Source organism: Ursus arctos, unplaced genomic scaffold, assembly GCF_023065955.2.
Source record: "Ursus arctos isolate Adak ecotype North America unplaced genomic scaffold, UrsArc2.0 scaffold_8, whole genome shotgun sequence".
NCBI lineage: Eukaryota > Metazoa > Chordata > Mammalia > Carnivora > Ursidae > Ursus > Ursus arctos.
Genome location: NW_026623100.1, coordinates 60713419 through 60740094, shown reverse-complemented (window position 1 = coordinate 60740094; position 26676 = coordinate 60713419). Strand labels below are relative to the sequence as shown.

General features: G+C 39.4%; 2 protein-coding genes across 4 annotated transcripts in view; both read right to left on the bottom strand.

Annotated features, from left to right (window-relative positions):
- Positions 1–8986, bottom strand: part of MEMO1 (mediator of cell motility 1) — a 126867-nt gene extending 117881 nt beyond the window's left edge. The window contains exon 1 of one of the 2 annotated variants that reach the window (XM_057308999.1): positions 8566–8986. In XM_057308999.1, coding sequence (XP_057164982.1) covers positions 8566–8626 — 61 coding nt within the window. In that variant the 5' untranslated portion in view covers positions 8627–8986. The remainder of the gene's footprint in view (positions 1–8565) is intronic. The other variant, XM_026478494.4, reaches the window with a different exon arrangement.
- Positions 8987–16427: 7441 nt separating this feature from the next.
- DPY30 (dpy-30 histone methyltransferase complex regulatory subunit) lies at positions 16428–26411 on the bottom strand. 2 transcript variants are annotated; one of them, XM_026478532.3, is made up of 5 exons: positions 26307–26411; positions 25997–26068; positions 25864–25911; positions 19613–19755; positions 16428–16773 (listed from the first exon to the last, which is right to left on the bottom strand). In XM_026478532.3, the coding sequence occupies exons 2-5, from the start codon at positions 26030–26032 to the stop codon at positions 16701–16703; spliced, it is 300 nt and encodes a 99-aa protein (XP_026334317.1). In that variant the 5' UTR covers positions 26033–26068; positions 26307–26411; the 3' UTR covers positions 16428–16700. The 2 variants fall into 2 exon arrangements, with proteins under 2 accessions (XP_026334317.1, XP_026334307.1); XM_026478522.3 differs by having other exon boundaries at positions 26169–26363.
- Positions 26412–26676: the final 265 nt, after the last annotated feature.

The following is a 26676-nucleotide window of genomic DNA, read 5'->3' as shown; positions in this document are numbered from 1 at the left end:
CAAACCATAAGACACTCTTAATCTTAGGAAACAAACTGAGAGTTGCTGGAGGGGAGGGGAGTGGGGGCATGGGGTAACTAGGTGATGGACATTGGGGAGGGTATGTGTTATGGTGAGCACTGGGTGTTATAAAAAACTGATGAATCACTGACCTGTACCCCTGAAACAAATAATACATATGTTAATTTTAAAGAATAAATAATTAAAAATTTAAAAAAATAAAACATCTTTCTCTCTCTGCTGTGTAAAGAACAGAATGGAAGCTAGGCAACCAGTTAGGAAGCTCTGGTAACCATAAACAATGTCGAAAACCAGAGCAGCTTAGACCAGACTTAAAAGTGCATGTCAAAGAAAAAACGCCTAGGCAAATCTATATAAACTGTGCTGAGAGGTCCTTAAGCATTTTCTTTACCTGGCTCCCAGGATATCTCATTCTCCACCTAATGAGATGCTTAATCTGTCTTCCTTACGTGATCTCCCTCATCTCCCCAACCTCTTCAGGTTGGAAATGTTTTAAGGCTCAGTTCATGAACCTTTTTTCTAGCTATTCTCATTCTTGTGGTGATTTCACCCAGACACTTGGCTTTAAAACCATCCATCTATATAATGATAATTCCCAATTTTACATCTCCAGGCTAGGCCTCGCCTCTAAATTCCAGGCTCAAGTACCCAGGTGATCGTACAGTAAACACCTTAAAATTTAACAAACCAAAATTGATTTCTTAACCTACCTCCCCCAATTTTTTTCTAAGTCCTCCCTACCTCAGATGGTAGCAACTCCATTATTACAATTGCTAAGGGATAAACCTTAAGAAATATCCACAACTCCTGTCTTTCTCTCACACCCCACTTTCAAGTATGGTAGCAAATCCTTTCAGCTCTACCTTCAAAATCTATCCAGTAACCAAACACTTCTTACCCACCTCCACTGCTGTTACTCAACCCAAGCCTTCATCATCTCTCACTTGGTCTAGTGCTTTCCTCTCAAATGGTCTCTCTAGTTCTGCCCTTGCTACTGCCTTCACCACTCCCCAAGGCTCAAAATAGCAGTCAAGTGATTCTAGTAAATCTAAATTAGATCATGTCATCAACTGCTCAAAACCTTCCAAAAGCTGCTCAAGAAAAGTCCTTACAAAGCTCTTCAAGACTTATCTGACCACAACACCTCTGTACCTCTGCTCCAGCCAGTTACTTTTAACCTCCTATCACACTACTCTGTTCCAGGTCACTTCATACCAGTTGCAAAGGACTCCTCACCGTTCCTCAAACACTCCAAGCCTGCTTTAGCCTCAGGATCTTTGAACTTGCAGTACCCTCAGCCTAAAATCACCCTGGCCCCTAAAACCATCTAGAATGCAAGGTTAACTCACTCACCTACTTCAAGTCTTCACTCAAATGTCATTCAAGTGAAGTCTTCCCCTTCGATGTTATTTAAAAATTGCAAACTTCTCTCCCATCCTTAAAAATTCTTTACACACCAGCAAGTTCTGCTTTATTTGCTTTATAATTCTCCCCAGCACTTTCCTGTATCTAACATACTATATATTTTACTTATTTACCTTATTTATTGTCTGTCTCCTCCAAATAGAACATACACTCTAGGGATTTTTGTCTGTTTCATCTCCTGCTACAAAACTAGTCCCTAGAGCAGTACCTTTCACACAGAACTCAGTTTATTCAATACTGAATCACTGAATGTTAAATAAAGCCTCTCCAGAAGTGTTAAGTTTTGCTAGGCCTGGGGCGCCTCGGTGGCTCAGTCGATTAAGTATCTGCCTTCAACTCAGGTCATGATCTCAGGGTCCTGGGATTGAGCCCCCATCTGGCTCCCCACTCAGCTGGGGTCTGCTTCTCCTTCTGCCCCGCCCCCCCCCCTCATGCTCTGCTCTCTCTAATAAATAAAATTAAAAAAATAAAAATAAATAAAAAAGTTTTGCTAGGCCCAAATCAAATTCTGGGACTAGCCTAATTTAAAAAAAATCCCTTTGTCAGTATTTATATTCTATGAATAATATTCAATATTCATAAGAGCACACTTTTATTATTTTATAATCTAAGCTATTTACTTAACAATTATAGAGATGCTTACTGATTCCAAATAATTCAACTTCTCTCTTACTCCAGCATCACTACAAATAGAAAAAACAGTACACTTCAGCAAGAAGTCCTATGCTCAAATCCTAGCTCACCATTTACCAGTAGTATGACTCAGGCAATTTTAGCCTCCTCCAAATCTTAGTTTCTCATCAATAACGTAGCAAGGAGGGAGTGGATTAAAGCCCTGCCTGCTTTACCTATTCTATATCTAATCACAGGATTATTGTGAAAATCAAATATATATAAGAAAATGCCTTATAAACCATAAATTATATACAAGTGTGAGTTAAATGTCAAAAGTTTGAGAAAAATCTGAAATGGAACAGAAAAATTCAGTGTTTGGGAGAGAATATCTCACCATACCTCTCTGGAGTCAGACTGGCTCCCTGGAGTCAGACTCTTCCACTTACTTACTTAAACCTTAAACAAGTTACTCAACCTCTTTGAGTCATTGTTTCCACATCCATAAATGGAGATAATACCAACCTTGTAGCATCCTTTTGAGGATTACAGCTTATATACAAATATATGTAATGTACCTACAGAATAAGCTTAATGAAGGACATTTTTGTTATTCATCTTGGTCTTTCAAATGGACAAAAACAGATAAATACAAACTACACCATGGAGTTAGGAAAGAAGATGATTTTAATTTGGAAATTATATGAGAAAAAAAGAAGGAAAATGAGCAAGAGCCAGAGGTAATCAAGCAATAATCTCAACAGTTTGCCTATTAAATTTGTTCTTTCTTTGTCTTGCCTTTCTCCAAGTAAAACAGCGGGATGAAAGGCAAAGAAAAATCAGCATACAAAACACTGTATTTAGTAACCTAAAAGTTATTTTAAAACAAAATATTATATAATCTCTTTTCTTCAAAGAAGAACTTTTTTATTAGCCAATTTTCCAATTTCTCACACACAAAGATGTATTTTGACACTCGAAACTCAAGGCACATATCAAAAAACTAAAACAATTGTGGTTTTCCAACTACAGAACCGCAATATATTTTATTAAATGCTTAGAAATATGGCAAAATGAATGAAAACAACTCAAAAAGTAAAACTGCAATTAAGACAGAGATCATACAAACACTTCAAGAATGTTCTTTGAAATCATTTGACTTTGATATATTTCCTCAATTCTAGGACACCACTAATTATAAGATGTACCACCAATATAACAACCATTTTCGGGGGAGGAGGACACCCCACATTAAATACACACTTGTATACAAATAGCTAACTTAGATATACCAATTTCAAAAACATTAAAATGTAATGGATCCTTCTGGGATGCTGGAAATATTCTATTTCTGAATCTAAATAGCAGGTCAGAGTATGTTAAACTTGTGAATATTTATCAAACTGTACACTTGACTTGTATACTTTTTCTGTATCTACATTTAGTTCAACAGAAAAATTTATGTAATGTACCTACTCCGTACACATACAGCTATCAACTAAATGAATTCTTGATATAAATATGAAAGGTAAAAAGATAAAGCCTCTAAAAGAAAACATAGAAAAGTAACTTCATGACATTGATACAGACAAAGATTTCAAAAATGGAAACAAAAAAGCACTAACCAATTGATAAACAGGACTTCTTTAAAATTAAGCACTTTGATTCACCAAAACACCAAGATCCTGGAGGAGCTAGCTACAGACCAAATGTCCACCAACAGTAGAATGGATAAGCTAAGGTATATTCACATAACAGAACACAGCAATGAGAAGAAACAAACTACAACACAACAAGGGTTAATCTCATAAATGTAATGTTGTGCAGAAGTTCAAATAAGATATATTTTATGATTCTATTTTATGTAGAGTTCAAAAACAGACAAAATTTTTCTATAAGGAAGACAGTAGCGTTGGGGATTCCAGTACTGCTATGTTTCTAGAGCTGGGTGCTAATTACATAAATGTGCTTATTTTGTGAAAATTCAACTAGTTATACACTTTTCTATATGTATGTCACACTTCTTTAAAAATATTAGATAAAATGGGGTCCCAACTGGTGAATCAGGATTTCTAATCCTTTCCCACCAGCAATATTCTTCATCCATACTATACTCAGAGATTTAATTAGCAATGGTCCTTTATCACCCACACTGCTCTTCAGGATTTAAACAATCACTATCTTTGTCCATATTTACTTTATGCCAAGCACTTTAACATTCATTCATTCAAATACTTATTGAATACCTACTATGTACAAAATCTGTGCTGAGTACTTAAGGTACAAAAAAATGAGCAAGACATTGTTCCTAGCTTCAAGGAGTTCCTAACCTTATAGAAGACCACATATACAGGGCACTTGAGTAGTTCAGTCAGTTAAGCAGCCAACTCTTGGTTTCAGTTCAGGTCATGATCTCATGGGTCATGATCAGGGAGTCTGCTTGAAATTCTCTCCCTCTGCACCTCCCCTCACTCATAGGCACACTCTCTCCCTCTTTCTCTCTCTAAAATAAATAAATCTGAAGAAGAAGAAGAAGAAGAAGGAGGAGGAGGAGGAGGAGGAGAAGAAGAAGAAGAAGACGAAGAAGACGATGACGACCACCACAACCACACATACAGATAACCAAATAAATGTACAGAGATATGCACAGGACATTATGGAAGTACAAAGGAACAGCAAAAACAGCCTGGGAGAAGTCAGGCATCAGGACAGCCTTCGTGGAGGTATGAACACCTGAGTCTTTAAAAGAAGAGTAGGAATTATCCAGGCAAAGTGCATTCCAACAGAGCAAACAGCTTGAGTAAAAGCACAGTGTATTTAAAGAAACAATTGCAGCTGCTACTTGTTGCTTAAGGGTGGTAAAAACAAGGACTGGGATGGGGTAAGAAGGAGTGGCCAAAGAGATAGGAGGATGCCAAGTCATGAAGAAACTTAGACCTTGTCCAACAGGCAAGATGGGTCAGTGAGATTTATGCAAAGGAATTATGTGGTCACATAGATTATTCAGGAAGCAATGTAGAGGATGAACTGAAGGAGGATAAGGCTGGCAGAAAGAAGGCTGGTTAGGAGGCAGTTATAACTGTCTTGACAGAAGATAATAAGAGCCTGAAATGAAATAAAAGCTATAATAAATATAGAGAAAATACAGAGTACAGATATATTATGCTCCTGGTCTAGAGATCACACTTTGAGAACCACTAACCTACACTAGAGTTCAGCATATTTTTCTGTAAAAGGCCAAATAATAAATATTTTAGGCTTTATGCGCCCCAGGCGGTTTCTACTGCACTTTTGGTTTATGTTTGTTTTTTAAACCCTTTGAAAATTAAAAACCGTTCTTAGCTAGTTGACTTGACCAAGATAAAGGCCGCAGGCTGGATCTGGGCTATGGGCATAGTTAGCTGATCCCTGCTATACACAGGTAAAGAAGTGAGGATTAACCTTCCTAGGAGATTAATTTTCCTAAAATGCTATATTAGCTCCCTACTCAGAAACTCCTCCCTTGGTCCCCAGTATGAACCTTCCATTCTTATTAAATTGACCTACTTATATTATTTGCCTCTGTATTTTGTGGTGTTCCCCAAAGTTCTCTTCTCCTCTCTAACCTACCTAAATACCATTCCTTCAAAGCACAATTCAAAACCTACCTTGAAGTGATTCCATAAACCTCAGAACTCCTGAAAGTACTACCTCAATTTACCCAAAATTTATTTGCTGTCTTATGACTTACTTCAAATATACTGTAAATTCTTTGAGAACAGGGAATAATTTATACTTCTATCAAAGGATCTAGCATATAACAAGAGATAAATAAAAATGAAGACATATGTGTATATATACATAACATATATACTTACACACACACAGTTTTTTTCCCCTGAGCTAGCTATGTAACTGAAGCAAATGTGATTTCACCCTTACTTATAACAGTAACCGAATACTTTAATTCTATGGACATGATCCGAATGCTGTAGGAAGAATAGAATGACAATTCACAATCACATCTGTCTTCTCCTATTACTCAAGTTTTTAGGGCTAGTTCACTAGGGAAACAATAATAACACAAGTAAAATTTTTCCAATGGTCAATGTTGCCAATGTAGGTACATAGGGATAATGTTAAATAAGTTACTAGACCAATTCAAAGTTTACTTAACTATTTTTACTTCACTTATTTTTAAAATGCAAAATAAGCTTTTACAACTACGTTGCTTTAAATTCACCCTTTATTATTACTTAAGTTTAAAGTCACACACACACACACACACACACACACACACGCAACACATGCTTTGAATTTTTTTAACAATAAGGTTCTGTATGACAATTCACATTATCAAAATGGCCTTATTGATGTCATTGAGAATTTGGGGAAATAAGATTGCATTTCAAATTTTTAAGAAAACAGTCCATTTTAGGAATTGTTGAATCACTATATTGTACACCTGAAACTAATATAACAAGGTAAAAAAAAAAATTGTGCTTATACCAAAAAAAAAAAAAAGAAAAGAGAAAATAGTTCATTTTCATTCACTACTAATAAATAGCTATAATCAGAGAATGTTGTGAGCTGGATTAAAGGATTCTTCCTATAATTGAGAAGATTACTGAAGAAGTCTTTTCAAGTCCAAAGTGTGAACCATGCCTTATTTTACTACCCAAAGAATATTCAACAATCTATAAAAATTCCTCCAGAATCATCTGCCCAATTTTCAAGGCAAACTACATAAAAAAGTATAAAACATTTATAGAAAGATATAGAAAACAAAACCAAAAGAAATAAATTAAAAGATGGCCATGAAAGCGAAAACGAGACTTTCTAACCCTTCAAAACACATTGAAGAAAGCAGGTTAGTGACATGTAACCCAGAAAAGACAATTATGCATTGATAAATTGAATATTAATAATGCACTTAAATGGAGGACAAGCCCAGGAGCCAGGGACTCCCATTTCTCAATTCCTGTTCTGCCACTGGCTAGTACAGAGTCTCAGGCACATCCCCATATGTTGAACAAGAAAAGCTTAACTGACATTCTCAGGCTGTGGGAATTGATTAAATGTTTATGAAGTACTTTAGGACCATGAAGGGAAGCCAAATGTCATTTGCTTAGTACAAAACTACAGCTATCTGTTAGGCTGGCAAATCCAACCATGATTCTTTTGTGTCTTCTTAACACAGCAAATCTTCAGTGAGTCAGTAAAGTGCATGTATTTATGAGACCGTTTAGCAACTTCAGAGAAATGAATTTTCTTCCAAATCTTTGTCTCACGAACCATGTCACTACCCAACCCAACTATTTGCAAAAGGAAACATGAAGCGATCCACATTAAAGTTAGGTCTAGTTATTGATAAGCCAATACTAAATGACTGAAAACTAGTAGGAATCGCAGTGGAACTTTGTTAACTTACCAGAAATGTGACTCCTGAAAGTAATCCCAGAAAGCAGTCGTCCTAACAAAACGTTTATGAAAGGGAAAGTCCCTAGGCCTTCTTACATAAAGAGCTCTAAAATGTTTGTAGACAGTGTCGACAGAAGACTAAATTCGCTCAGACCCTAATCTAATTCGTTAGGTAGTTCCAGCACCTGCTTAGTGTTGAGCGACTAGAGACTGGTGAGGCTGCTGAGCAAAAGTGCTGATGCCATCTCCAGCTGCCCCTTTCCGTGAATGACAGTAACAATGAAAACACTGACAAAAGAGCTGGGAGGCCACCCCAAGCCACTGCTTGGCAATACTTCTACCCTACCCTCAACATACAGGAGCTGCAAATGCCAGGAGAGGCCCTCCTCTAACAGATCTCACAGGCGGAGACCTTGCCTCTAGTCTGGCAACGTGAAAAAGTACTACCCTGCACTCCTCTCCAGACAGCTGAGCACCTTAAAGGTGAGGGGAACGCTGCCTCTTTCCAAACTGCCAGCGGAAGAGGGAGAAGACTTCCTCGCCGGAGACGGGTGAGCAGAATCGGCTGTGCACACTGGAAGACCGAGAGAACTGCCCGGGTCGCGGGCGCTTCTCGGACCGCCGGCGGGGAGCAACCGCGAGCACAGGAACGCGCGTCCCTCCCTCGGCCCCGGGTGGGGGAAGCGGGGCTCGGGCGCCGGGCAAACTGTCCTCCCGGGGGTGGCAGCGCTCGGCCGCCCGCTTCCCGGGAGCTGGAGAAGGCGACAAGTAGGCTCGGGTCCGGGAGCACCGGGAGCACATTCTTGCCTCGAGCCTGGTCCCGAGGGAGGGCGCAGGCTGCCAAGGCGGCGACTCTCCCTCTCGCCCAACTCCGCGGTGAGCGAGAGGGCGGCCGGCCCGGGCTGCCCGGCGGGATGCCACCCGGGTGGGGGAGGCGGCGAGGCCGGCCTCCGGGCCGCTCCCTCCCCACGCGGTCCCGCGGCCGGCGGCCGTCCGCGCCCTCGTCCCTCCCGCCGCCGCGCGGGGCCGGGCCGCCGACCTCGGCCGGCCGGGCGCGGGGCCAGGCGGCGGCGGCGGGCTGACGGGCCGGCCGGCCTGGGGCCCTACCTGAGGCTGTGTACCAGCTCCCGGCGTGACTGGCTTCCCGGCAGACCACTCGGTTGGACATCTTGGTGCCTGTGCCGCCTATGGTGCACGAGGATGAATGAGGAGGCGGCGGCGGCGGCGGCAGGAGCGGCTCCGCGAGGGGACGAGACACCGCGGGCCCAGCCCAGGAGGAGGCGGCAGTGGGGAGGGGATCAGCCCGGCCCAGGAGGAGGAGGAAGAGGAGGAGGCGGCGGCCCAGGAGGAGGAGATGGCAGCCGGGGCGGTGGCGGCGGCAGCAACAATCACCACAAACTCCGGCGACCGCCGGAAGATGGGGCCCGCGGCGGCTTCACAGAAGCCCGGAAAGCCCTGGGCCCGGCCCCCGGACTCGCCGCTGCTCCCCAGCCGCGGCTGGTTCCGCCGAGCCGCCCCCACGGCCCCCTCCCCTCCCAGCTGGCCTCCCCGAGCCACCGCCGGTGACCCCACCCCCGTGACTCCGCGCCCGCCCCCTCCCCCCACCCCCCGCGGGACTCCCCGCACCCACCCCCACCCCCGGCAGGGCCCTCCTGCCCGCCCGGCCGCGGGTCTGCGGGCCCCGCCCCGCCCCGCTCCTCCTCCAGCCGCGCGGCGAGGTTAACGGCGGAAACCGGACAGGCCAGACGGCATCTGGGGTCGGGCGGCCCCGCGAGGAGGCAGCGGCGGCTACGGCTCCGCGCACACAAAAGCCCAGGGCCGGGGCCTGAACCGGGGAAGGCAGACCCAGAGAAGAGCCAACGCTTCCTTACTCGCCACTCTAACGGGTCCTGCCCACTGAGCATGCCCAGCAGCCGCTGCCAGGCCCGCCGAGGAATCTCAACGTGCACGCTCCGCTCTCCGGGGTTTAGCGGCAGCAGAGGCTGTGGGGGGAGGCGGCGGCGGCGGGGGGGGGGGGGGAGCAGGACGCAGCCGCAGGGCAAGCCCCCTCCCCCAGCCAACTTCCTTAAATGAAGAGCACCGAGGGCTCGCCGATGCGGCTTTCCACGAGGACAGCCCGGCTTGTCCTCCCCTACCTCATCATACACACGAGTCTTTAGTGGATTCACACCCCCAAGGTTTCACTCCTAGGGATGCAAGCCTGTGACCACGTTGGGAAGTTCATTTGTAGAAACAGGCACATGGTAGTGCGCCTGTGGTCCCCGCAAATGCTAGTTTTTGCTTCACTGGGCCACCCTCACCACCTCATCTTGGCTTTGACACTGTAAACATTTATCTTGTTTCATTTTATACGGATGTAGGTGCATGTCTTAACTCCCCAATTAGAGTCAAGTGTGATATAGCTAGCCTGTTATTCTCATCTATGAAGAGGGGATAATATATTCAAGGAGTGTCCCTAGGATTACAAGAGTTAATAAATGTAGTCTGACAGAGTATGCAAACAACAAACATTATTTCCAACCTTTCCTTCTCTTATAAATCCCAGTATTTCACATAAGTGTCAGGAACAAAGAATTCATTTCAAATTAGAGAAGAATCACAGGAAAGTAGGGTATCATGGACCCCAGAGAAGTGTTGGTATGAAGTAGAACATTCCAAAACTGGGAAGAGAGTAAGAGAAACTTGCATGTCTTCAATGAAAGCTTTGAGGTTAAAACCATAAAATTGTTATATCTGGATTTAGAGTTCAAAGCAGATATCTGGATGCCTAATATTCAAGTGTCCCTAGTGTCATAATATGTATTTTTAAAATTTACTGTCCTGTTCCAACCTCTCCTCCCACTTTTTCAACTTTAAGGCCCAAGCATCTCCTGTGAGATCCCAGGCCTAAAAGCCTGGTCAATTACCGAACATTTCTGACTTTCACACCTTTTTCTACAGTTATTAGATTAAATCTCCACTGATACATATTTCTTTACTCAATTTTTAACCCTCTCATTTCACCACTAACCTGCCAAAATATTAACATATTATGCAAAAAAAAAAAAAAAAAAAAGATGTGCCACAGAGTCGATTTAAAGATAACAAAAAGGCAGGCTGCAGCTCTAATTCCACAGTACTCTTCCTGGAGTACCAAAAATCAGTGGTAAATGATGGCATGGTAAACTGGTAAACTTTTCATCATTAATTTCAAGAAAAGGAAAACTGTTGATATGGTTGACGTGGCATTGATAAGCAGTGACAGCTCTTGAAGTTAATGATTCCTGATTCTGTTTCCATGGCCCAAAAAAAGGAGGGGAAAGGATACTGGATACAATGAACTAAGAAAGCTTCATATTTCAGTCTGGTCAAATTGGAAAATCAGATTTGAGTCATGGCTCTGTCTCTCACCAGCTGTGATCATGGGCATCTAGTAATGTAACCTTTTCAAGCCTCAGTCTTCTCATCTGTCAAATGCAAACAGGAATAATATCTAACTCACAGGCTTGCTGTGAGAATCATTTAGTGAAAATAGTCTGAAAACAATTTATAAGCTGTTCTTTGTTTCTTCTTATCATTATCCTCTGCTCCTAGCAACAATCCTAGGACTCATTCCAACCTAATTTAAATTTAAGCTTCCTCCCTATGAAAATGCTCTATTGGAGGCTTCTTTCCCCAAAGGATTTTTCTTACTGGTCAAACTTAGCAAAGACCACAATGCCAAGAGAGGTGAACGGTTAAAAGATCTATTATCTCTAGAATGCTCTCAATATATCCCATCGTTATTCCTTCTGTCCCATCTTTTGTTAGCTACATTATTCAAGGATAGACTCTTGACAGAAGTATGGTGAAACTATTCACTTACCTCCCCTAAATTAATGGAGACCCATATAATGCAAATATTCATGTCATATCCCAGGAGAAGGCTGTTTGGCAATACTGCACAATTCCCATATTATTAACAATTTCTATTATATCCACCAGTGACTTGGGTTTGACACTCCATAAACATCAGTCATAGCAAAAGGTAAGGAGAAATTCCTAACTAATAAGAGAGTCTTCATAAAGCGGACTTTAATAAATAAGGCACCACTAGTCCCAGAACCCAACATATGTTCTGAAAAAGCATGTCCTATATTCACTGCATCAGTCCGTATTAGCAAACAACTAGCACAAACACAATATCCATCAATATGAGACTTGTTACACATGCACACATTAAAAAGAATACGGTGGTGCTGTATACTGGTATAGAGAGCTAAAAAACAAGGAAAAGGCAAATTGCAGAAAAATGTGTAAAATATGCTACCATTCGTGTAAAAATGAATACTTTAAAAATGCATTCTCATACACTTGCATATACACAATACTTTTAGAAGGAAACACAGTAAATTGTTAACAGTACTTGTTTAGATGGCCGAGGTTCAAGGATGGACAAAGGATTTAAAATTTTGTGTATCTTTGGAATTTTGTGCCATGTACCTATAGTTCCTACACACACACACACACACACACACACACACACACACACAATACATCTTTAGGCTTGATTTTTGGAATCTACATGGCAATATTAAATTGACCATTTTTACAATTTCCTTATCCACAGTGGACAGGTTGAGGAGTCCACTTATTGCTAAAAGCCCCATATCCAAAAAAATACTCTAGAATAAAACCACAGTTTTGAAAAAATCAAGGTTGAGAGAAGAGTTTAGCATAAAGATGCTCTTTTGATTTCAATTAAAACTGGTACTCTAAGACAGACAAATACCATTATGATTTCACTTACATGTAGAATCTAAAAAACAAAATGAATAAACAAAAAAGCAGAAACAGACCCATAAACACAGAGAACAAATTGGTAATTGCGAGAGGGGAGTGGAGCAGGGGGTGGAAATGACTAAAAATTGGTGGAGAGTGCGAGGTGCAACTTCCAGTTATGGAATGAATAAGTCACAGGGATGAGAGGTACAGCATAGGGAATACAGTCAATGGTATTGTAATAGCACTGTATGGTGACAAATAGTAGCTACACTTGTGAGCACAGCATAACTTACAGAGTCATAGAATCACTACGTTGTAAACCTGAAACTAATGTAACATTGTGTGTCAACTATATTTCAATTTAAAAAAAAAATTTTTAAACTAGTACTCCAATCTAGTGTCAAGTTTACCCTTCCATTAGAAGCCAAACTTAATAAGCGTATTTATTAAACACTTAACTATGTGCCTGACACTGAGCTAAGTACATATTTAGTGATTCTTATTAAGAAAAAATTTTGTTCACTTCCAATTTTTTGAATAAATTTTGTAAAACTTTTTTTATTGTTAATATTATTTAGAATTCCCAAAAATGAAATAACAGTTAAAAGATTTTAAGGTTTTTTTAAAGGCTGATAAAAGGTTTGTTTTTTGTTTGCTTGTTTTTTTAAGTAAATTCTTATTACTGCCTGGCCCTTTTATATCTGGTGACCTATTTTCCACTATTATATTACTTTCCTACTTTCCTAATTTAAATGTAGAGATTTTTAAATAAATAGATTCTCAGTGGTAACCATTTACAGCTTTCAACTTTGCCCCTCATTTCCACAGTTTGATGATATGTATCAGGCCTCCAATTTGTTAATGCCTTTTTGGAATCCAGTCCAGAAAAATATCTGGCTATAATATTTTATGCTATCCCTACAACCATTCTATCATGTTTCTAACAGGAAGTTATCAATCTTAAAATCCCACTATACCTTCTCCTAAATGAAATTTAAGCAAAGGTTTGATATTCTTCCCATAGGATCACCAGAATTAAAAGTAGACAATGTTGTCATTCTATCCAAACCATTTTTGTTTTTTTCAATTCAAGGTCACTATTTCCTCTATGAATCTATGCCTGATTTGCTCTACTGGTCCTCCCACTAACCTATCTACCAATGTAATTCAAGATTTCACTCTATAACACATAGGACTTTCTACTCTAATTCTGTATTTGTTTACTAAACAGTAACTTATCCTTTAAGCATTCAAAGGGTAGGAATGGTTTCTACAACACAATTGCCAGCTACATGTAAAATAACTCATCAAAGTATAGAGAAATTTGCTTAACTGGTTTCTCTTTAGCCAGCTTTTTGGAGTGAGTGATGCTCTCCATTCCCATGTTAAAATAAAGTGGAACTCTTGAAGCTTGTAGACTACACTTTTTAGGAAACGCTCACATGATTGCAAGCTCCTCCCCAGGTTTGTGTGCATAACTAACAAAGGTCAATAGTGTTCTCCAGCTTACTTATGCCAGTTGCACTAGGTACTACCATTACATAATTAAATATTACATAAACCAATGAAATACAAACACATAATGCAAAAGGCATACAAAAATTTGGTGGAATGCTTTGGAAAGATTAAGTAAAAACTATCAAATTAGAGGCAGGTAAGATGACTGAAGGCTGGAGAAAAAAAATCATGAAAAAAGCATAGGATTCTACAAATTACTGCTTAAATGTCTAAAAGCATACTCTACTCTCAAAAAACCTGAGACTGAAATGTGCAGACCATACAATACAGGAGTGGTCTGAGGAAGAAAAATGATACAGAATTCCAATCAGAGAACCCAATCCCAGAGAAAAGACTGGAAAAGAAATATTAACAAGTTAATACAGAGTAACATGCTTAAGTTTAAAAAAAAAAAAAACTGTTCAGTATCATTTATGATTCTCTACCATGACTCACTTTTTCATCTACCAACTAGATAAAAGGGCTTCTACTATACACACACGAGGGCAGACTGATCTTCCCCCAAAGAAAAATTTTAGAGCATTAGAGCAGAGGGTAATATAGCATTAAGGGAAAGTAATAGAGCATTAAGCTGGGTTTGAATCCCTGCCCCAAACTTATTTCCCCTATAACCTTGACCAAGTTAACAAAATCTCACTTTTCTCATCTAAAAATGAGGTATTAAAATTAAACCTAACTCACAAGTTTTTGAGGATTATATAACAATTCATGTATTTAGCATGGTGCCTGGCACATGATAAGTGCTCAGTTAAGTAGCATGTGCACTGCCAGCAAAAGATATGCCTATTCTCAGCTGTTACTTTAAAAAGTATCAATTTCAAGATTCAGTAATTTAAGCCCCAACCCAAAGATAATTCAATAGAACACCAGAAGTAATGTAGCACTAGGCAGAGTAATGCATTACTTCTAAGTGGTCTTAACCAGAGGTGTCTATCAGAATGCCTTAAAAGAGTTTGGGTGTTTTTTTTTTTTTAAGATTTTATTTATTTGACAGAGAGAGAGACAGCCAGCGAGAGAGGGAACACAAGCAGGGGGAGTGGGAGAGGAAGAAGCAGGCTCATAGCAGAGGAGCCTGATGTGGGGCTCGATCCCATAACACCGGCATCACGCCCTGAGCCGAAGGCAGACGCTTAACGACTGAGCCACCCAGGCACCCCCTTAAAAGAGTTTTTGTCAAATTCAGAAGCCAGGCTCTATCACAACTTAAGCAGGCTCTCCAGGGCTATTTGTATATGAAATATATATGAAAAGTTCCCCAAGTGGCTCTGATGTGAATCATGGATGAAGAACTGCTGTAAGATGATAAAACTATTGATGCTTTAATAAAAAAAAAAAAAAAATCACCCAATTAGTGCTTAATCAAATGTTAAAATACCACGAAAAAGACTTGGGCAGATTAATGTAGGAGTTAGCCAAATACCCAAAATGCATCTGATGGAATTAATATCTGTGGAAACTACTATATAAGCAAGAGATTCCAATCTTTGCAGGTTTTTCCTATGCAAATTATATAGATCTGCAATTTTAAATCGAAAGCATGTCACCTCCCCACAGTGTCACTCCTACTGAAATAAGCTTTTCCTGTATTAATGTGAACTATAACACATACCTCATCAGCATCAGGTCATACTCCAACTTTGCCTTCACATTTTAGCTTGGACACACATCTTTAATGTGCTTCCAAAGCAGGGTTTCTTTTCTCAAGTAAACTCTATGCCCAATGTGGGGCTCGAACTCATGATCCTGAGATCAAGAGTTGCCTGCCACCAACTGAGCCAGCCAGGTGCCCTGAAAGCAGGGTTTCTCAACCTTAGCACTAATTGATACTTTGAACTAGATAATTCTTGGGTATGCGTGGGGCATGCAGGTTGTCCCGTGTATTGTAAAGTATTTAGCAGCATTCCTGGCCATTACCCACTAGATGCCAGTAGAACTCCACCTTACTTCAGTTGTGACACCCAAAATGTTTCTAGACACTGCCAAATGTCCTCTGGGGTGAGAGGGCAAAGTCATTCCTCACTGAGAACCACTTCTCTTAATATTCTTCCTGCCTGGCTTTCCTCAGTTTTCTTTTTTCTGAGCTAATGAGTTATCTTAATTTTTTCATACAGGACAAAGTAAGCAGACCCCCAAAAAAGGATTCCCTGGTGTTTTTTATAGCCAAAAGAAGCAATGATGTGAACTCGCACAAATACTTCTCACGTAGCTATCAGCAACATATTGGCAGAACTTGGTGTGAATGCCATTCAAGCACTTACCAGCAGTGTGGTCTTGAGCAAGTCACTTAACCTCTCCAAATGTTTCCTCATCTGCAAATGGGAATAACAATATCTACTTTGTAGAGTTGCTATATTAAAGATAATTTAAGTAAAATAGTACTTACGCCTGATACATAGAATTGCAATAAAAGACAGCTGTTATTATATTACTACCATAAAGCTTTATAGCACACCCTCCACAATGCTTAAATCAATACTCCAACTTCATTGTGCATTACAGTCACCTGTGATGTTAAAAACAAGATGCCCAGATCCCACACTCCAAGAGATCCAAAGACAATGCTGAGAAAAACTAGGTGAGATTTTTTTTAAGTTGAACTTGACTCTGGCGTATTGTAGCATTTTAAGACCCAAGAAAGAAGCAATTCATGAAAATAACTGAACCATATAAAATATTTGTCATACAGAACAAAAACTACTTTCAAATAATGACGTTTTAAGAGTTTATTTTGAAGATCATTTTAAAAACAAAGTTAAAGACAATCTGAGAAAAAAATTGCACAGAATACACTCATTAAATAAGTATGGTGATTAAATCAAAATAAGGGATATATGTTTTCTTCTGCAATTCCGGAAATAAGTTCTGTTGTCCTGAAGGTTCTTATACTTCCAAAAAGGGGGGAAAAATCATGGCAATTAAAGCTGCCCCTTAATCATGTAAATCTACAGTAGAAACCAAATTTTTCTGTTCTTCCCAATAAATCAGTTTCGATCTTCAAACTGTGCCTTGTTTTTTAAAAGATATGATGCTAGAAATTCAATGGGATTTGGTGGTCTGTAAGGGAAAAGAAATCCAAAATTTAGAAATTTATATTCTGAGTGTATTAATTTAAATGTATTATTCCACAACAAAAACACATCATTTTCACTTTAATTTTCATTTTAAACTCAAAGGCCATTTGTGGTAAATAATGGTAAATGAAACACGCAAGTCACATAGTTAAAAGAGACTGAAAGTTTTGTATGGCTTCAATCCAGTTATAAACACCATTCTAAAACACAAGTTTCAAAAATATAATTTTTGACAATGGGATGACAATTACCCAGGTGGTATAATGACTTAAAGGGGTCACCAGGGAGAATTCTGGGGTCCTGACAGTATTCAGTTTCTTGATCTGAGTGCAAGTTACATGGATAATGTTTGGATTCTGAAAATTCATCAAACCATACATCTACGATATGCACAATTTTTTCCACAGGTATTACCCTTCAATAAGAGTACAAAAACAATATAGGAAAATGGCTGTAGCATCACTGAGACAAGTGGATGAACGCCCAAAAAACTAATCAAAGGATTCAATATTCATTTGGACAAATAAGTTCCAGTATTTTTCTTTTTAAAAAGGCACCTCTAGGGACACCTGGGTGGCTTGGTCAGTTAAACGTCTGCCTTTGGCTCAGGTCATGATCCCGGGGTACTGGGATGGGGTCCCACATCATGCTCCTTGCTCAGCAGGGAGCCTGCTTCTCCCTCTGCCTGCCACTCCCCCTGCTTGTGCCCTGTCTCTCTCTCTCTCTCTGACAAATAAGTAAATAAAATCTTAAAAAAAAAAAAAAAGCACCTCTATTTTACTTCAAATACTTACATCAATAATAGTTCTAATACTGCTACCACTCAGTTCAACTGAGAAGTTAAACATATTTTAAAATTAAGAGGTGGTAAGGGCATCTGCGTGGCTCAGTCGGTTAAGCATCTGCCTTTGGCTCAGGTCATGATCCCAGGGTCCTGGGTCTCTGGTCAACAGAAGACTGCATCTCCCTCTCCTTCTGCCTACTGCTCTGCCTACTCATGCTCTCTCTAAATAAATAAATAAATAAACAAACAAACAAACAAATAAATAAATAAAATCTTTAAAAAAAAATTTAAGTGGTGGGAGAATGGGGAATTGGAGGAAAGTGGTCAAAAGGCACACACTTCCAGTTACAAAACGAATAAGCACCAGGGTTATGATGTATGACACAATGACCACAGCTAACACTGCTGTGTGATAGACAGCAAAGCTGTTGAGGGGAGGACCTAAGAGTTCTCATCACAAGGAGAATGTCTTTTTTTCTTTTTTCCTTTTTATTGCATCTATGTGAGATGATGGATGTTAACTAAACCCATTGCAGTATCATTTCACAATATATGTAAATCAAACCACTATGCTGTATGCCTTAGGCTTATACAGTGATATATGTCAATTATTTCTCAATAAAACTAGGAAAAAATGTTAACAAAAGATATATTTCATATTTATCACTTTTCCATAAATTATTCTTGGTGAGAAAAAAAGTCAAAAGTCGAAAGACGAAAAGTTGGGGGAATCAGCTATTTAAAATCCACTATGAAAAGGCATTATTTACAATTAATTTACAATGATCTCAAAACATTCCCTTAGCATTTTAAACAGTCTTTTGAACTGCCTAGACATAAACAATTTTTCACATATTTATGATTAATTTCATGAATAATTTTGCCATAATTCCTTACTTAAAAAGTGTATTTACTAACAGCATGTTACTTAAAAACTTCAAATTTTTCCTTCTAGCATTTAAAGCAATATTCATAATTCCCCTATATCAACCTTCTGTAGATAAAGAACAAAAAAATATACAAAAGATGCCCATATTTTAATTGACACTATTAAAGCAAAGACATATCCTGCAGTCATAAACAAATCCTATTCTATACATATAACCAACTTACAAAAACGTTTTTCTTATTGGATTTGCTTATACAAAAGAACTTAGGTAGAATTATGAGGAAAAAACGTACAGAAAAAAACTGTAATGTTGCCAACAAAGAAGTATAAATCAAAACAAGTTGGCAAGAAAAGTTCATAATAACACTCATGCTGATGAGGTTATGATAGTTGAAGAAATTGAAGGATAAACTTTTGGAGAGAAAAGTGATTTTATGTGTCAAACACTATAATAGTCATGTTCCTCAAACTAGCAAATCAACTCTTGGAAATTTATCATAAGAAAGTAATTAAGCAGGGGCACCTGAGTGGCTCATAGTCAGTTCTGCATCTGCCTTCAGTCCAGGCATGATCCCAGGGACCTACTCAGTGGGGTGCCTATTTCTCCCTCTACTTCTCCCCCTCCCCCCACCTTGTGCTCACTGGCTCCCACTCTCTCTCAAATAAATTAATAAAATCTTTTTTAAAAAGTAATTAAACAAAGGCAAAAGAGGCATAAAAACATATAAATTGCCAGCTAACCTACATCAACAAAGGAAATTGGACATAAGTGTTCAACAATGAGAAAATGGCTAAGTTAAATGCGGTACTGTTATAATTAAATTATAATCACAAAGACTATGCAGAGATATGGAAAGAGTTTTATGTTATAATATTAAGTAAAAGGGACATCTAAAATTATATGTATATTACATGTACAATTTACAAATATGTATATGATCTAAAACTAGTAGATAAATGAAAGTGTCTGAATTGTTGAGATTATGGCTTTTTTTTAAAACTCTAATATTCATAAATTCCTTATATTTTAAAAATAACACAACTAATGATATTCCTTTTTTTTTTTTTTTTAACTAATGATATTTCAATTAGGAAAGTCTTTATTTAGCTTTCTCTGGTAACTCCATTCGCTAGACACTATTATCTTACCTTTCTTTTGCAAGCACAGCAAGTCCCTGTAATAAAATAGGCACAACTGTCTGATCCAAGTAGGCACGAGTTGGCAAAGACTGGAGATCCACTTTCTGTTTTGATGACTTTTCTGCATTTATCTTCTCATTGTCTACTATCCTCTAGTGGATTCAAAAAACATGCATGTATATTACAAATGACTAGATTATCTTGAGTGCTAAACAAAAATTAATGGAAATACAACACTAATAGGAAAGACAAATCGATGACTAGAACGCTGATATTGAACAGCAAATCTCTGCCAAAATAAAATCAGACCCATCTCTAAAATCCATTTAAACCTTTTCTCTCTGAAGGCAACATAGTATCTCATTCTTTTATTTACTTGCTTTAATTAAGTAGGCTCCACACCCAATGTGGGGCTTGAACTCATGAGCCTGAAATCAAGCATGGCACACTCTACAGACTTGAGTCAGCCACACACTCCAGTATCTCCATCCTACTCTACTCCTTCTCCCTTTCCTTCTGCCTGTTTAGGGGTAAATACAAGTGCTTTCTCTTTTTTTCATAAGAATACCTTCTTACACTATGCTTCAAAAAATCTGGACATGACACTAAGTAGCACTGAATCACACTGAGAAAGTTAGACCTGTTTCAATTCTTTCATCACAGACAGTATCAAGGACAAAGACTCACTTTGGTACTAATAGGTCTGTAACACTTCTGTAACATTTGCTACACTCTTTTCTTAACAGAGAGAGCAGGCTGCAGGCTCAGAGCTTTCTAATGGCAAAAGAATGTAGCTAAAATTTATTACCACCATTTTGTATTCACTGTTTTCATTCTTATGGTTATCCTCTATCAAAAATGAGAATGCTTTTCCATTTGTTTTTTAAAGAAATGCATTTGTGACTTTTAAAAGTGAACAGAATCAAGAAAAAATACTAAGTAAATGACAGCCAAAAAATGGGGGAAATTACTAATATGGAAAAGATCATTAATGTGATATTTAAATGATGTTTAAGAAACAACTTATACTTTCTACCCATAAGAAACCCCAAATTTTAGGTCTTTGACATAGATTTATCTGACATCCAGAGCACCAAAAACTGCTTTATTGAAAAACTTTGCATTCTTTTACAAATAAACCATTTTAGAAATTTAGAAATAAGTGGCTATCTATAAGGCAAAACACTACTAAGAACATTTTCATTTAAATGAATTTTGGGGGGAGCCTGGGTGGTTCAGTCAGCTAATTGGCTAAGCAGCTGCCTTCACCTTAGGCCATGGGTCCTGAGACGGAGCCCTGCATCAGGCTCCCCGCTCATCAGGGAGTCAGCTTCTCCCTCTCTCTCTGACCCTCCCCCCTGCTTGTGCTCGTGTTCACTCTCTTTCTCTAATGAATAAATTTTTAAAAATAAAATAAAATAAAAACAAATGAACTTTAGGGCACCTGGCTGGCTCAGCTGGTGGAGCATGCAACTCTTTTTTCTTTTTTTTTTAAGATTTTATTTATTTATTTGACAGAGAGAGATGGTAAGAGAGGGAACACAAGCAAGGGGAGTATGAAGGTGAGAGACAGGAACACAAGCAAGGGGAGTGTGAAAGGGAGAAGCCGGCTTCCCGCTGAGCAGGGAGCCCGGATGTGGGGCTCGATCCCAGGACCCTGGGATCATGACCTGAGCCGAAGGCAGATGCTTAATGGCTGAGCCATCCCTGGAGCATGCAACTCTTGACCCCGGGGTTGTGGGTTCAAGCCCCACATTGGACGTAGAGACTACTTAAAAATGAAATCATTTTTTAAAAAATGAGCTTTAACTTCAATCAAACTCAAACTGGATATGAGGCAACAACAAAAAAACATTTTCTAGACTTAATTTTTTAGACAATTTTATTTTGTAAAAAGTGGTAAAAAAAAAAAAAAAAAACTTCAATCATATACCTACAATTTATATATACCATGGTTTCCAAAGATAGTTTCCACAACTATGTCTGCCAACTATTCTAACTTTGCTCATTTTTCCATCTTATTTTGAGACTTACAAGACAATAATGTTCTGTATTTAACTAATGGTAAAATAGTTATTTGTTCATGGATTAAGAAATGTATTGTTCCCTGGTAAATTCCAACAGATAATACCCATATATGACAAAAACTAGTCAGTTACATGACATTCTAATGCCTTCAATAAGGAACAGCAACACTTGAACAACTCCTCTAGATCTTATAATAAACCCCTTGGCCAAATCCTCTAATTTTTTTTTCTTTCAAATATTTAATGAATATCCACTATGTGCCAACTGCCAGGCTTAATTTTAGTTAAGCCCAAATCCTGAATTAATCTAAAAAAATATATCTCCAAATTACTCCCCCTAAAAGGTAGAAGGTGTTAATGGTGTACAATAATCACAAACATGGGGAAAAAAATAAGGTGAGCCCTAGGATTGTCCCAGCTTACTGCTTCCTGCCTAGAAAACTTATAGGATTTAATGTAGAACCAAAGCAGAGCCCAGCAGTCTCCCTGAGCTGAGAAGACAGACTTGAAACTTCAGGGAGGTCAAGACAACTAGAATTTGCAGGACAGAGTACTGCAGAGTGCATGGAGAGGAGAGAGATACATAGAAAGAGACTAAAGAGACTGCCTAGCAGTCTTCAGATGAATACAGTGCATGCATAACAGTAAACTACCAAAAGCCAAGGAAAAAAACACCTGGAATAAGCAGGAGACATAATCCCTGCAGCTCATACAAGGCCAGGAATAGTTTATGTTCCTGTGACCCAAAATTGGAAAACTGTAATACGTGGAGCACTGGGGGAGATGAAAGGGGCAGATACTAGGCCTAAATTAAAGGCTGGTCTTGTCCTACCTAACAAAGCTTAAAGCAAACCTCAAAAGAATCAAATTGTTTCTCAGTAACTTTAGTGTGGCCTAGAACAAGGCTCAAGAATGTCTGAAAGAATACAAAAATAACCAGTACCCAACAAGGTAAAATGCACAATGCCCTCCAATAAGAAATCACCACATAGGCAAAGAAGCAGGATATACTACCCATATTGAGGAAAAAATTCAATCCACAGATATAGACTCAGAAATGATACAGATGATAGAATAGGCAATGCCATTAACCAGTTATTACAACATCTTCCACATCTTCAAGAAGGGAGAGGAAAACATAAGTAAATCAAGTTTACAGAGTACTTAAAAATATTTAAAGAAATAATGGCTGAAATTTTCCCAAATTTCATAAAAACTCTAAACCCACAGACCCAAGAAACTCGATGAATCCTAAGCACAACACACATATTTTTTTAAAAAACTACACAAAGACATATCATAATCGAATCATTTAAAAACTGTAATAAAATTGTAAAAGCACCAAAAGAAGACACATTAAGTATGAAGAAGCAAAGAAAGAAGTGACTGCAGATTTCCTGTCAGAAACAATGTCAGCCAACAAGACAGTGAAGCAAATCTATACCCAGCAAAAATATCTCAGGAATAAAGACAAAAAAAAAAAAAAAAAAAAAAGAATAGGACAAAATAATGACTTTTTAAACATTCAGAAGCTTGAAGAATTCCTTACCAGCAGACCTACACTACAAGAAATGTTAAAAGAAGCCCTTAAGGCAGAAGGAAATCTGGATCTACACAAAAGAATGAAGAGTTAAGGGGTGCTTGGGTGCCTCAGTAAATTAAACATCTGCCTTTGGCTCAGGTCATGATCACGGGGTCCCAGGATCGAGTCCCACATTGAGCTCCTTGCTCAGCGGACAGCCTGCTTCTCCCTCTCCCTCTGCTGCTCCCCCTGTTTGTGCATGCATGTGCTCACTCTCACTCTCTCTCTCTGTCAAATAAATGAATAAAATCTTAATTTAAAAAAAAGAATGAAAAGTCAAGATGGCAAATATGGTAAATGGTACATGTGTGGGTAAATGTGAAATATTCCTTTCCACTATTGTTTAAATCTCTTTAAAGATTATTAACCCTTTAAAGAAAAAATAAAAATAATGAATTACAGGATTTATAACATAAGTAGAAGTAAAATATGTAATAACAGTACAAAGGCCAGTTGAGAGAAAATGGGAGAATACTGTTATAAGGTTGTTTGTTTTTAAGATTTATTTATTTATTTTGTGAGAGAGAACAAGCAGGGGGAAGGGCAGAGGAAGAGAATCTTTCAAGCAGAGTCCCTGCTGAGCAAGAAGCCTGACTGAAGGCTGGATCCCACAACCCAAGAGATCATGACTTAAGCTGAAACCAAGAGTCTGACGCTCAACTGACTGAGCCACCCAGGCGTCCTTGTTGTAAGGTTCTTATACTATACACAAAAAGAAATAATACCACTTTAAGGTAAATTGTGAAGTTAGACTCACATGCTAAAAACTATAAAGCAAGCACCTAAAAAGAAATTAGAACTTTTAAGCCAATAAAAGGAAATAAAACGGAATAAGAGAAAAAGCAGCAGCAGCTATAGAGTAGTGGTTTCCAGACTTTCAAATACCACAACAAATTAAAAATTACACAATGAACAAAGGGACTAACACAGGAATGTTAACTCTATTTTGCTAAGTAAAAACTTACAAATAAATAAACTATTATTTTACTACCACCATTAATTCATAAAGAATGGGCATTTTAAAATTATAGAAGCAGGAGGACCAATCACCAAACAATGTATCATTATCAAACACTCCCTCCGCTCTCATTTTTTTTCTCACTTTACCATGGAAATTGGTCTGAGGACTTGAGAGAAAGCCTTTGGGAATCACTGCTCTACTTATCATGACTGTGCCTTCATATACAAGCACCATCAGGAAAAGACTGCTAATGGGGTGCCTGGGTGGCTCAGTCATTAAGCGTTGCCTTCCACTCAGGGCATGATCTCAAGGTCCTGGGATCAAGCCCCGTGTCAGGCTCCCTGCTCAGCGGGAAGCCTGCCTCTGCCTCTCACACTCCCCCTGCTTGTGTTCCCTCTCTCGCTGTCTCTCTCTCTGTGTCAAATAAAAAAAATCTTTAAAAAATATAAATACATTCATATATATATGTATATATATACATATATATATACATATATATACATATATATACATATATATATACATATATGTATATACATATATATATATATACATGTATATATATGACTGCTGATGTCTATAAAGAAGTTTCTTGAATGAATAGAACACAAAGTGGTGTAGAGGGTCTTCACCAGTTTCAATTAAAGACTACATTATGAAAAGAAGTTCTCTTAATACTGATATCAAACCCAGAAGCATTTCTAGCAATTTCATAAGGCACAGAGTGGTCATTCCACATGCCAGGGAACTCAAGATCATCAACACAATTTAACTGTACCTCAAAAATGTCAACCTGCCTGGGTTTAACACAGCCTTCCACTTACTTCCTGGTGACTTTACACAAGTTCCTCAACTTCTCTGAGCTTTATAGGACTGAAGATACATGCAAATTACTTAGCAGTGTGCCGGGCACACAGTAAAAGTAAAGAGATACTAGCAGCTGTTCCTATTATTACTCTTCTTGGAAATACTCCCGTTCTGCATTTACCCAAACTTAATCACTGGCAATGTCTTCCACCTCCTCCCCCAATAAAACACACACATCTCCCTGAAACCTCTATTTTCCTAACCAATCCCACCCAGCTTTGGCTAATGCATTTGTCCTAGCATTCACTCATTCACTTACAAAACAACTTCTACTTTTAAACAACCACCTCCTCGCACTTATATGAAAAATCGCTAAATCTTTTGTATGTTTTTTACATGTATTCTTTGAATTCAGACTTAACTGTGTAAGGCAAAAACAATGTCTATTACGTGTTAAAGCTTCCAATGGCATCTACTACTAAACGCAAAGAAATCAACATTTATTAAATGTTGACTGCACCAGCACACTATTCTGCTACGAAGACAACGGGTGTCAATTTTAATGTGCAGTTTTTCCAAAACATATCCCAACAGATTCATTAATACCCACCAAGCAAAACGATTCCGTCTCCATTAGTAACGCATGTTTGTTTTCTTTATATCACTTTCAGAAGTTCAACCTCTTGACTCAAAACTAATTTGAACGTCTGTATACCACAAAGTATTAGTACTGCTAATAAAACAGGCTACCCATAATTTGATACTATTTAGTTCATGCTGATAAAGTTTTCCCTTGTGCAAAGTAACCTAGTAAAAATGGATCCCAAGTTTTCTCCAGCTTATGAAAGACGTTCAGATACGGCATAAGAACTGAGCGAATTACCTCGACATTGTCTGTGAGACCGTACTCAGAGTGAGGGTTTTCTGCAACCTACAAAACAAAACACAGGTCACTGAGACGTGAGCCACCCCTTCTTGTTGCACACCGCCACCCTGAAGCCAGGGCCTCCTGGTACCTGCGTCTGGCCCTCCAGCATCTGCTCTGGCTCCATGGCGGACCCTGCAAGTCACAATCCCCGGAAACCAGTCTTGGAAAACAAGAAGAACCGTGAGTTACCCGGGAGATTTCAACACGAAGATGCCAGGATGGAGTCCAGCCCAGCCCCCGACCCCGCCCCTCACCCCCACCTGGGCGCGGGAGCACCCGGAGCAGTAGAGGAGCAAGGTGGGACAGTCCAAGACAGGGCGCCCGCATCAGGTCCGGAAGCTCCGCACTTGTCCCAAGAACCTAGAAGAAGTGGGAAAGGGGGAAAGGGAGCTGATTACCCGCGCCCAAGCCGCTGGTTCTTAAGAGCCCTGCACCGCGCCACCAACTCCCAGCACAAACCGCTTCAGCCGTAAGTGACGGATGTCGCACAACCGCCGCGCCTGCGCAGAACTCCCCAGCGGGTCTGGGGCGGGAGGGATTGGGACCTGATTTGAGTCTCCATTACCCTCTACGGTTAACAGAGTGTCCTGGCCAAAACCTGGCCCCGGAGGTTGCGGGAGACTAGTTCTTCAACCTGCCTACCCAAGGCAAGCGCCCCCCCAGCTGCAGACCCAGTGACCACCGCAGTTGGCAAGGGTTCGGCCCGCGCAGCTGTCAGTGCTGCCTGAAAGCTTCTGCGGAAGCGAAATCACCCATTCGCTGGGTGGT

Coding starts and splice junctions, on each gene's coding strand:
- DPY30 (XM_026478532.3), bottom strand. CDS start 26,032: ATGGAGCCAGAGCAGATGCTGGAGGGCCAGACGCAG. Junction 25,912..25,996: donor TGCTGGAGGGCCAGACGCAG/GTACCAGGAGGC, acceptor TTTGTTTTGTAG/GTTGCAGAAAACCCTCACTC. Junction 19,756..25,863: donor GTCTCACAGACAATGTCGAG/GTAATTCGCTCA, acceptor TGAATCCACTAG/AGGATAGTAGACAATGAGAA.